The sequence below is a fragment of the Astatotilapia calliptera genome, chromosome 7 (genome assembly GCF_900246225.1).
Source record: "Astatotilapia calliptera chromosome 7, fAstCal1.2, whole genome shotgun sequence".
NCBI lineage: Eukaryota > Metazoa > Chordata > Actinopteri > Cichliformes > Cichlidae > Astatotilapia > Astatotilapia calliptera.
Window position 1 is genome coordinate 11,590,859 of NC_039308.1, and position 12,664 is coordinate 11,603,522.

The following is a 12,664-nucleotide window of genomic DNA, read 5'->3' on the forward strand; positions in this document are numbered from 1 at the left end:
CATTAATTATTCACTAAATGACACTTTGGGTTAAAAAAAGCTACCAGGTAGAGTGCGCCTCACACACTGTGGTAGATTTAGTCACTGTAGAGTTAATGCATACACCTTCCCTGAGTCTTGTTTCTGTTTTGGATAACTAAACAAACCACTTTAAAAAAAACTAAGTACAGAGTCAAACAGAGTCATATTAGCACTCAAAAACAGTACTCTATTAATAGAACAGAGCGATTAGAACTCATTAAGGATGTTGGCTAAAAAAGGAAATTCAGCCTCAAGATTCTCCTGCTGTTTCACCCTTACATTAATCTCTAATGGGTTTCTTGAAGCATGAACAGAAGTATGAAAGCTGTGGCTTTAGGCAAAAAAGAACTGCAAACTGTCCGGTCTACTTTCAGAAACAAAAGCAGTAGAAAAAAAGACTACATGCATTCAGCAGATATTCATTAGCAGGAAAAACTGTCTAGTTTTTCAATTTTTCATTGCTGCATTTATACATTTTCTCCCACCATGTTTGATGTGTAAAAAAAAAAAAAAAAATCTGAAAAAGAGACCACTGGGAATGTAAAAGTAGTAAAGGAACAAAAGTCTTCTATAGGAATTGTTGTAGCACTGTTTCATAATCTGGAGCAGGCGCCACGTTGCGGAAGCTGCCATGTTGCCCCACCATCTTGAATATTGTTGCCTATATGGGCGTTGTTATTCCACCTAATTGCGTTTTATACAGTATATGTGGCTAGAGATCGGCCACATGCGTAGTGTGCCTTAATTTAACAATAACAGATAGCTCTTTAAAATTATCTCTCTAAAAAAAGCAGCAACTGTAATTCCTCTCAAAATGTATGGAAATAATACTGTGAATAGTCAACGGTAACTTTATTGTCCCCAAACACAACAAACACACCAGACACACACACACACACACACAAAAAAAAAAATTCATGGCAATAAAATTATAAGAAATTACAAGATGTACAATTTCACTCATAAATTCAATTAAAATGCCCAAATTACCAAGATAATCAGTCACAATAAATTGTTAAATGAACCGTTTTACTTATCAGTAATTTGTATCAAATTAGGGTTAATATCTTGCCAACTTTTCTTTCTAGAGAATTACTATGAAATTACTCTAAATATTTCTTTTTTTTTTTGTACGGTGTTAGGACAAATGTTTGGATTGTGGGTATGGCCTTTTACAGTCAAATGAACAGATGTAAATGTAAATGTAATACAGTAAAAATAAAATAAAATAAAATAAAATATTAATGAAAATCAAAAGTGAGTAACGTCAAACTGAACCTCTTGAATAAGTGTATTTTGTACATGTGCACACCTACCTGTGTCAGCTGGGCTCTCAGCTCTTTCTCCCTGGAATGATTCTCCTCCTTCAGGGTCTGGTAGTCTTTCGTTGAACGCTCCACAATCTGCTCCAATCCTAACAGAAAAGAGATAGCAGCTTTAACAAATCACTCACTGAAATGAGAATAAAGGTAGCAGATATACAGCAGATATGTTTACCTTGCATTGTCTTTGCTGCTTTCCTGTTCTCCTCCTCAGCTGTCTCAAGTTTTTCTCTCTGAAACGGAGAGGCATCAGCTTGACCACGAGCTAATCACTCAAACAGCAGCATTCTTGAACCTTGAGCTAACCAGGGAATAATGACTGGCTCCAGAAAGCATACAAGGTTGTTGGATGAAATTCTGCTCTCAACGATCCTCACAAACAAAAACACAGAGTGATTAAATAAGACGAAGCTACAGCTCCACGAACCACCCGCACAAACATTGCACTTCATTTAGAAGATGTGCTGAAGAGTTTAAGCACAACTCATGTTCTTGCTTTTCTGTCAGTGATAATAGCAAAACGACTGACTCTGTAACATTATTGTGACAATTCAGACCAAAACATTACTATAATAATTTTAACTTTTATTTTTGTGATTGATTCATGTTTCTTGATTTTTGGCACAATTGCCAAAATATCCACTTGCATATTTACTTAGAGTTAATTCTCAAAGTAAATAGCCCTGTACATCAATACAGCAACAGTTACTGAGGATTTCTTTCTTTTATTATACAGCACAATTATTTCCATGTGTTCCTCATGCTTGCTCCATATGGAACATATTAATTTTCTTGTCTTTGAATCTTTAAGGATGTTTCCCAATAGGTCTGGCATTTTCATTTATTATATATGCACTCTTGTGAGCGATGACAATATAATATTCACTTACTAAACAGTCACAATCTATTCATCCTGTGTACCAGCTAAATGATCACCTTTTAAATGTCTACACCAAAACTTCCTCCAGCTATTTTGATGAGACAGGCCTTATGTCAAAGTAGTAATTGCTGTTCAAAGTTAAAAGATCAAATTTAGGAGTTAAATGTGCTCTATATCCTGACACCACCATTTTCTATTTAAATGCCGTTGAATTGAATGGGGTTAACAGGATGAGAAAGCTGTATCGCTTGTTTGTTTTAGCCAAACATCTGTGGTCTTTTTATAGATGCCTCATCACTCCAGCCACTCACGCACACACTCAGACCTTTTGCACTGCTTCCAAGCACTTTCTTCTCCAATGTCTGCCTCTCTAGTGTTTTGTACACATTCCTCTTGTATAGTGTATATATTGTATTATATATAATTCTCCTGTCTGTTATTTATTCCTGCATTCCTGTACAGTTGGCGTGGAGCACCCATAATTTCATTGTACATGTGCAATGACAATAAAGGGCTGTTCTATTCTATTCTTTTCTATCCTATTCTATTGTCAGTAGGCAAACTGAATAAGCTGTCAGTAAGTACTGTTTGTTGAGTTCATACAGTAAGCCACAGGTAGCTGAAGAAGTAGTTTTTTAACAATGAACAACTAAAAGCAGTTCATTTCTCACAAGATTTAATAAACAGTTTATTTTAAAAAAATCTATAAAATTAATAAAATTATTTTATGGGTCAGGCTTTGAAGGGTTAACATAATCACAATAATTGCATTAAGAAAAAAATAATATACAATCAAGATTTTAAAATTAATTTTAATCCTGATCCTAATATATAAAGTGTTAAGAATGTAATTCCTGCAGTAAGTAGTTCAAAATAAAAATAAATACCTGCATTGATTTGTAAAATATATATATATATATATATATATATATATAAAATAAAAATATATAAAAATGGGAAACAGAGCAGTTTAACTTTTATTTTACCCCAATTACTTTTTAATTTGTAGTTCATTTTGACCTTTTTTTGTACTTTTTTAAAAATAATGTTTACACATTATAAAAATTCTGGCAAATATGAAGTTTACAAACTCTGTATAAATGTATTAAAATAACATGCTTGTCATCATCAGTACTATCAATTTGTCTCAAAGGCCAAATAACTAACCATTTCTCCCAGTTCTTTTTGGAGCGGTATAGAAGTAATTTCTTCCATATAATGTATATGTTTGAAAATATTAACAGACAGTGTGGCAGTAGGACAATTTCTGAAGCCAGTGTCTTGTAATGGCTTGTTTGCATGGTGCTTCCAGAAGCTATTTTTGTCAGCACTGCTTAGTCCATCAGGGTTATAACCAAGATCTAAGATCTAACCAAGTTCTACAAACATTAAAGCCCAAGACTTAAGAAATAATGGTTGTTACTTCCTTCCAAACAGGTAGGACAAAGGTGCCAGTCAAAATTTATGGGCATGATCAACATTCCTGCCAGCAAGCCTAGATGGGTGACAGTTTACTTCAACCTTTGTTTGATTTGTCAAGCCGATATGTCTGGCTCAAGTTTCTAAAATGAATGAGCTTGCACTTTTTAACAATCTTACACACAGGGGCAATGGAATAATATGCACACTGCCCAAATCTAGGATCTTGCATCACTGATTCAAACTCAGGATTTGTACTCCTCACCTACTACAGAAATATGGGCTAGCTGAGCAAGCAGTCTCATTGTAATGTTAACGTTTGTCCATGCTGTAAGTGAAGAATACAAAGACTGGATGCAAACGTTTCACTAAAACTAAATATGTTCATTACAAGATTAAGAAAATCCCAGTCAATCCAATCAAAAGCACTCAAACTGAGTAGAATAACTTTTTCCTTTCTTTTTTTTTAAAATTTGTTCAATAATGTGTAACACTTTCCTCACACTGTCTTGAGTTTGCATCTATTTTTTTTATTAATCTAGTTTAATCCTCACTAGTTTTTAATTTTCATTTTTACCAAGTTAGGGAGGGTCTAAAGAATTTTTTTAAATCAATAATTGTACTGAGAAAACAAGAATTTATACGATTATTCAAATGATTTTTGTATTTAATCCAGACTACAAGTAGTGTTATGCATGACTGTCTCTCTTATAGATGGTTTGTTTCCTCAATCTCCAAGCCTGCAGTTTTGTTGTTTTGGGGATGATCTAATAATTTCCTTACCTCACAAATCCTATGTCTTTCTCCACCTACTCACTCATTTTGTGTACTTCTTATTTGTTTCTGACTTGTAATGCATTATGACAGCTATTTTATTGGCAATAATGCTCTCTGATTTTTTTCATTTTTGTTTAAGTTCTATGGTTTCTACTTTAAAATTATTTCCTTTTGTTTTAGTTTTATTCATTTTAAGTTTCTTAAATTATTATAATATGTGAGGTATGTGTCAGAATAGAAGAATATAAGTGCTATTACAATAAAAACGCAACACTCTGCTTTTATGTAAGCCAACCTGTACATTTTAAATAATTTTCTATTAATGTTTTTAGGCCTTTTATATTTTTATACTTGCTTGAAAAGTTCACAATAAGTTAGATATTAATAATTGAGACCAATGTAAAAAATAATGTAAATGTGAGTTATCATAACAAAGAGCTATGTTTGTCTACGTTCTCTTAGATGTATCACTTTAAAAGCCATTATTATTGACAGACAGGTAAAGTATACAAGTTCAAAGATGGGCTACAGTACATTGTCATTTCTCTGAACATGTGTATTGTATTTATTTATGTCCAGAGTCTCTTTCCTTCTTACCAGACTGGTTAGCTGTTGTTCCAAAGACGTCTTATCCTGCTGTACAGACTGAAGCTCTTTCTGCTTGCTCTCCAGGTCAACACTCAGCTCACTGATCTGTTCGAAGCACACAGTATAGACCATAAAACATACATATGTATATCTGTATAGAGCCATAAATTATGCATCATCACAGTAACTTCAACAGACCACACAGAGTATCACATTTTACTAGATGGTGGGTTGAATGAAGAGTGTTATACCAGTTCTTCTGATTTTACAATCATGTAACAATTTCAATAATAATGATAAATGATGACTAACACATTCAACAAGCAATTATGTTTCTTATAAAGCTGTGGCACAGGAATCGCTGAACAAAACACCATAGTCAAGAATTCTCTGGTGCTTTCTACAAACCTTCTTCTCCTGAGACTGAACCTGTGCCTTGAGGCTGCTGATTTGTTGCTGTGACAGAGACACAGCATCCTCCTTCTGCTGGGACGCCCGGAGCCTGAGCTGGAGATCTGCCACCTCCCTCTCTAGCTCCATTATCCTGGAGCGCTCAGACACTGTGGCCACCTACAGCAGAAAGCAGAGTCATGAGGAGGCTATGGGGCAAAGAGGAGACAGGGGGCATGAGAGAGGAGATTAGTAGTGCCTGCTCATATGTAATCATTTGCTTGGTTTGTCCAAAATGCAAAGACATTTACTTTACAGTCACATAAGTAAGGGAAACACATTAATTTAATTATTAATTTATAGCCTCATTTTCCTTTTTCATACTTACCTAATTAATTAGGGAGCCTACGGTTACTTAGCCTACTTGGGTCAGAAATCAATTAGACAGAATCTGTAAGATATGTCACCATGACATGACATGAACCTAAAACAAGCAGCTAGCTTAGCTTAGCATAAAGACTGAAAAAAGTGATGGAGCAGCCACAGTCAAACAGCTAAAAGCTGCTGTTTATGACGATTTCTGCAACTTTATCATCTTGTTAAATACGGTGTCGAAATGTATGAAATCTTCATATTCAAGATATGGCGCTTTAAAGGGAACCGCTGAATTTTCTTCCTGTTATAGACACCACAGAATGGTTATTACAACTACAGCTATTGCAATTTACCCCTGTTTGGCAAATGTATTTATTTTCATGACTGAATAAATGTTAAGTATATTATGGACGTTATCTTGGGGATAATAGAAAATATAGTCATGCTGAACATCAAATGGGTTATTTTATTGGCCTTAAGAAGTAAAGGTTTACTGAATATCAGTTTATTTGTACTTTTAAAAGAATGTATTTTTAAATATGACATATAATTGAGTAAAACATATCACAATGTTTCTCCCTTACATTAATGTGTTAGACATAAGCCCTATAATGAATGACATTTACTGTTATGAACACTACAGCCTGTAACAATCTGCACTTTTGCTATTTAATTGTGGCTGAACCAAGTAGGTATTAAATAGCCTGTTGCGGTACAAAGAAATACCAAAATGCACCAAAGAGTAGAAATGAATACATATTCAGTTATTTGAATCTTTGTGTCATCTGACAGCTTACATTCTTTATGTTAAGCTAAACTAAGTAGCCTCTGTACATTTCATTATACAATACAGGTACAAAAATCTTGAGCCAACCCTCATTTCCAAACCTTCCAAAGCTTAGATTTTAGCTTAGATCTTTTTAAGGTGGTCTTAAGCAATATTTCTCCAGGCATTCTGGAGGTCTTTCAAAGTTCTTCTTTGAACTCTGCCTACTTTTGCCCACATTTTCAGTCAACTCTTTGTACCTCACCATTTTCAAAGGAAATCCCACGCAATCTTTCACAAAAACACAATTTATTCAATTTCTTTACCTGAACCCATAAAAACTGCCAACAATAACAGTTTGATAGGCATAAAATTATATTACTGAAACAACGTGATTCCCAAAAAGCTATTAGTTTAAACCTTAGCATATGACATATATTTATATCTTGGCATATGGATATGTACATAGTCTCGTTAAAAAAAAATGTTCTGGGGAAAATGGACACGTAAAGAAGAAAGGACGAAGTGGCAGCCCCAAAAACTACAGTAGAAGTAACGCATCTGAATGTCATGTCAATAAGAAGCAGGAAAAAAATCCAGCAAAGACTTAAAATAGGACCTGAGAGATGCATATGCCCCTTCAGTTGATTCATCTACTGTTCACTAAATCCTCATCAGAAATGGTCTCAATGGAAGGGTGACTGTCAAGAAGCCATTCTTAAAGAAGGAAAAGGTTTAAGTATGGTAAATTACACAATAACTGGACTTCTGGATGGTGATCAATCCAAATTTTAAAACCTTGATATTACATACAGAAGAGGTCAAGAGAAAGCAATGCTCACTGTTGTACCTATCTGTAAAACATGGTGGAGGTTCTGTCACAGTGTGGGGTGCATTTCAGCCAGTGATGTTGGAGATCTTGTCAAAGTTAATGTAATTATAAATGGATTTTGATCCACCACATAATACTACTTTGAAACCATCTCATTGGCAATGCAACATTTTTCAGCATGGCAAACACACTGTCAATGCAATACACACACACACTGGAACACTATGAGTCCCGGCTTGGCCTCCCCATAGCTCAGAACTCAACATTACAATATTGAAGCAGTGTGATCATCTTAAAATGTAAAAATGTTTTTTTTTTTTAGAGCGTTAGAATGTCCCTCAGGAAGCCTAGAGAAATATTCCTGAAGACTTCAGTTCAGGTTGTGTTGAAGAATAAAGGTGGTCATACCAAATATTGGCTTTAAAGCTTGTAAGAATGGTTTAAACTCTGTTTTTGCCTTATATACTGGATTTCCATGTGTGTTTGCACTTGTTTTAATAATAAAGAGATGAGGGATGGCTTAAGACCTTTGCACAGAGAGAGAGATTACATCAAGAACTTTGGCTATACAACTGGCTAAAACAAACCAAACATTCATTCATAAGAAAAAAATCCACTCCCACTGGAAAGAGAGGTGGCAGATCTGCAGCAAAGTTCCAACAACCAGCAGAAGACCTGGTCCAAATGGGAATTTATTGCTTTACTACAGAAGCGTTTGACTCATCAAAAATATGTCAAAGCTTCAGGTTAAAAGACATAGGATGGGAGTCTTCTACATTTATCTTAAGGTCAGCAAGTCCCATGAAAAGGTCAGGTAGTGAAAGGCTCAAACACATACTATTTGTTTGCTCTCCAGGGCTCTGATGGTTTCAGACATCAGATATCTGAAATATGATCATCTCAGGGCCTTCAGGTACAGACCCCCAGTCTAAAACAGAAGGTTTGTGAGGAGCACAAAAGCTGGGTTTAAAGAGAAGGACACCAAAACAGTTGTTAACATTGTTTCAAACAGTGACCAGTTGCAACAGGACCCAGCATAAAATAAATATGAATTATTTTCAACTTTGAATCATGCAAAACTACTCTAGTAGAGTCCCGGAATAATTACATGACATTGACAATAAGCATAATAGGTATACTTTCATCTGTCAGCTCCCTACATTGATAATGTTTGTTTACACCTCCTGCATACTCTATCACATAGTCCAAACATAACAGTGCATGTCATAAGAGCACATCTGAAGTGGACTATCTCCTGTTGTGTGCTACATATGGGAAAGGACAACGTCACCGATTTAATGAGCTAACTGTCCTGAAATTGTTGCGAAATCGTGCCCACACACCTTTATTTACAGAATAAAAATGATAGGGCACGGAACTGGTTTCAATATTCGGAATTAAAATGTATATGAAGCAAAGCAACATATTGTTGACATCTCTACATTGTTAGTTTGTAAAGTTTGTAAAGAAAAAACATGATTAAAGGCAAATCTGTGCAAACAACAAGACTGATCCTTTGTTTCTTTGATGCTATGCATCAGTGAGTTATTGTGAAGGATGACATCTACAGGAGTAATAATGTTACTGGTAAAGACAAGGCAGTATTCTCAAACAGACTGCATTTTACACCACTTTTCTAGCTTCCAAGCACTCACACAGCTGTGACACACTGTTTTGTGACTCAGTACTTTGCTCAAGGACACTCCGAGATATAGAGTGGAGGATGTTGATGGCTTATTTTCTGAGACAAAATCATGCAAAAATGCTTGATTTTGCTCTTTTCATGGGATTTGTTGATAGGAGTAAAATGTTGAAGGATTCCACCCTTATTCTTTAAAGCCAACTAAGTCTAAAGAACCATAATCTCCAAAAAATATCCTTTAATAAAGCTTTATGCACATATGTATATTGTTTAGTATAAACAATAAACATGGGTTATCTGGAAAGCTCAAAGCAGATGAAATGTTAATGTCCCTATTGCAAGGCTGTGGACAATTTGCATGGTGTTTGCATGCTGCAGTTCCTTCAGTATATGCCAGTTGTGATTATTAAGTCTAGCGGGGGAAAAAGGCTGTGGCACTACAACTGCCAGAATTACCCTAGTGTCCTCTAAATCCCTCTGGAGTTTTTCAGCTTTGGTCTTTTCAAAGAGCAGGCTCTGCTCAAGCTCCTTTATGTGGACATGCTCCAGCCTGGTCTGCGTCTGTTAGTAAAAGAGAGCAGGAAGAGAGGAAAAACAAACACCATTGCGAACACTGAGCTGCCAGCTTTGTGCCACAGACAGAAAGAAGGCAAGACTTTAAAGAGAAGACCAGGAAGTACAAAAGCACTGATGGTTTGCAGCATTTCAGCTTTTTTGTTTGGAGTATCCAGAGTTAGTTACTGTGATCATCTCTTTCTTTCAGATACTTTTGTTTCCATTTCATGAAGCAATTGAACAAGACTAATCCGGGAGTGAGAAAGATGCAGAAAAGACATGCACGATGAAGGCATAAAAAAAGTGAAGACAAAAGCGGCATTCAAACACAGACATGTGGACAAACAGATAATGAGAGTAATGGTAATTTAAGTGCTGCAGATGGGTAGAAAAATCTGAGATGAATAAATGAAAAGAGCAGGAATAGAACACAAGTCTGAACAAAAAAAGATAAATGATTGATAGAGTGCAGGAAAGGCAAAAACATTATGCAGCAAGTCTGATTTAATCAACTTCTCATTTTTTGGAAGAAAATGATCATCAGCTTTATGGTGTCATCCTAAGTTGTGAATTAAAAAGAGTCAGGAATCACAGTGAAAATCAAACTAACATGTCACTCAGTGGAACGCCGAGTTGACAGTGATGATAAACTATTCATCTTGGTTGGAGTCAATAAATCATACCAGACTTTCATTAAAGAAGTATCAGCCTGATCAGTGAGAGGCAGACAGCTCGGGTGAATAGGACAAGTGAGAGAACATGTTTAATTGAGAATCGGATTATGTAACCACATTTACCTCGAGGTCTCCCTTGGTGATGCATGCCTCTTCTACTCGAAACTGTAGGTCCTCCACTTTCCTGTCAAACAGGGACAATAATAAAATCTTCTAAAATCACAACACACAAGTGGCTCAGTCATTAAAACCCTACAGATTTACTGAAGAGCTGGAACAAGCTGATACTGCCAGTCATTCTGGCAGCCTTCTTATTTCAAAGAAAGAACCTTCTCTGTGAAAACAGGATGCTGCTCTTTTTCTCCCTCTTGTATTAAATGAGGCATTTCCAAAGTATGCATTTCAGGGCAGACGGTATCGTTGTCATGTGGATGACAATCAGAATGATCTACCTGCTACAACTGACAGTGCTCATCCGGAAAAAACTGACTATTTAGAAGACAGCAAATCCTAAATGGCAAAAAATTCATCTTAACTAAATATACAGTAAAATTAAAGTTATTTTGCTAATATCTTTGCTCTGTTAAAAGCTTAACGGGTGCTTGATTTTCTGTTGACATATGCACAAACTACAGCTAAAAAGCTTTTACTATGTAAAAGCAATTGCTAAATTAAAGCAAGTTTAATTTCCTAAGGACTTAGAAAAAGATTCCCATGCTTGTCTCACCTCTCAGCTGGACTAAGATGTAACTCTCTGTGTATAGGTTTGTACAGGTTTAGGCTGTGGCTCAGGTGAGGTCGCAGGTCACCAACCAGGTGATAGATCAGTCTTTGATTCCTGCTGTCTTGGGCAAGATACTGCACCCAAAGCTGCTCCCAGTGGATCAAATGGATGAAGTCTGCTTATGTGAATGGGAGAAAGCGCTTAGGTGTAGATAAAAGCGCTGTAAAAATTAATTTGTGTGTGACTGGGTGAATGAGACTTGTAGCAGAAAGAGTTTTGAGTGTTTAAAAAGGTACTATATAGGTATTAGTCAGTTTATTATACTTTTTCCTGATTAAAATTTATTCAAAACAAAGCTGCTAGAAGTTAAAAGGGTACAATGAAGAGGCAACACATCACTACTGTTTTAGCCCAGCTGCCCTGGGTACCAGTGTACTATAAAACCAAGCTTTTTATAGATCTAGTAATTCCATATTTTGTCCCCAGTCATCCTCGAAAGAACTCCTTCCCACTCTTGCCTAAATGTTGCTTATCATGCTAAGCTATTCTTAAGTCCCAGAATATAGATATGGAGCTGGTTATAGGTAAAGTCAAGTCAGCCACCTCTTCTCCTCCTCCAGCTGGTTGAGCAGCTCCACTTTGTCTCTATCTGCTGCTTCTACCATCGACCGCAGCTGATCCATCTTGGCCTCCATCTCCACTGCGTACTGCGGCATACAGAATTAACATGAGTGCACACATCACAAGTAAACTGTTAGATGTTGGTGACAGACCACACTTTGTTTGACCTACTGATGCCATTTTCAAAATGTGATATTGTTTCATTTTCTTATTTATTTATTCTGAAATTCTGAACTGTTCACGTGTCTCACCTGATCCCGGCATTTCCTCAGCAGAGTCAGCTCCTGCTGCACCTCTCCTGCATGGCTGGTTGCTTTTGCCACCTCGCACCTCTCCAGGTCCCTCTCTGCCAGCAGCTGCTCGATGTGCTGCTGCTTCTCTTTCAGAGCCTCCTGCAGGGCTGTGGTGCCTGAAATCTTACGAGCGTACCGAGCTGACGTTTCTGTCAGCTGTAAAAATGACACAAGCACTCGTGAATCACACTGCAGATGTTAAATCATGCACCACGCAGATTAACCAGATATCTCACCAGTCCTGCTCGGCTGGGTTTCCCACTGATTGAGGAGGTGGCGGAGCTGATGGAGCTGATGGAGGAAGCGCTGGGGCTTCTTTTGAGAATGGACCTCCTCCGTGAGCTCTTTGCCTTGGAAGGGGTGGTACAGGGGAAGCCAATTCGGGTCACCTTGTGAACTGGAGCAAACAGGCCATACCTGGGCATGCACTGGAAGTACCTGAGGAGGAGACAGGTTGTACTATGCAATTATCCTCTGTCATATGTACTACAGACAGAGCTCAGAGTATTGTAAATTTGCTATGCAAATAAAACTAAAAATCTGTCTGTGCTCTTTACCTGGTTCCAGCTACAGCGCCATCATTCTTGCCTAGAGGTTCATCTAGTTCGACTCCACACCAGTCTCCCTTAGCAAAGTCTGTCTCTCCGAGAAACCTCACCACTCCTGCCTTGGTACCACCAACCTACACACAAAACAATTCATGCAAATTCATTTTTATCTAAAAATGTTATCTTTTTTCTATTTACAATAACGGCTTCAATCTAGTGGAATTATTCAAGGTGAAG

The 12,664-nt window shown here is 36.8% G+C and overlaps 1 protein-coding gene across 4 annotated transcripts in view; it reads right to left on the reverse strand.

Annotated features, from left to right (window-relative positions):
* clip1b (CAP-GLY domain containing linker protein 1b) overlaps nt 1–12,664 on the reverse strand; it is a 43,054-nt gene that overhangs the window by 24,407 nt on the left and 5,983 nt on the right. For 3 of the 4 annotated variants that reach the window (XM_026173063.1, XM_026173061.1, XM_026173062.1), the window contains exons 5-14: nt 12,437–12,561; nt 12,116–12,317; nt 11,838–12,035; nt 11,569–11,672; nt 10,365–10,425; nt 9,469–9,573; nt 5,416–5,577; nt 5,017–5,112; nt 1,519–1,576; nt 1,338–1,435 (exon numbers count right to left, since the gene is read on the reverse strand). In XM_026173063.1, the coding sequence (XP_026028848.1) occupies nt 1,338–1,435; nt 1,519–1,576; nt 5,017–5,112; nt 5,416–5,577; nt 9,469–9,573; nt 10,365–10,425; nt 11,569–11,672; nt 11,838–12,035; nt 12,116–12,317; nt 12,437–12,561 (1,209 nt within the window). The remainder of the gene's footprint in view (nt 1–1,337; nt 1,436–1,518; nt 1,577–5,016; nt 5,113–5,415; nt 5,578–9,468; nt 9,574–10,364; nt 10,426–11,568; nt 11,673–11,837; nt 12,036–12,115; nt 12,318–12,436; nt 12,562–12,664) is intronic. The other variant, XM_026173064.1, reaches the window with a different exon arrangement.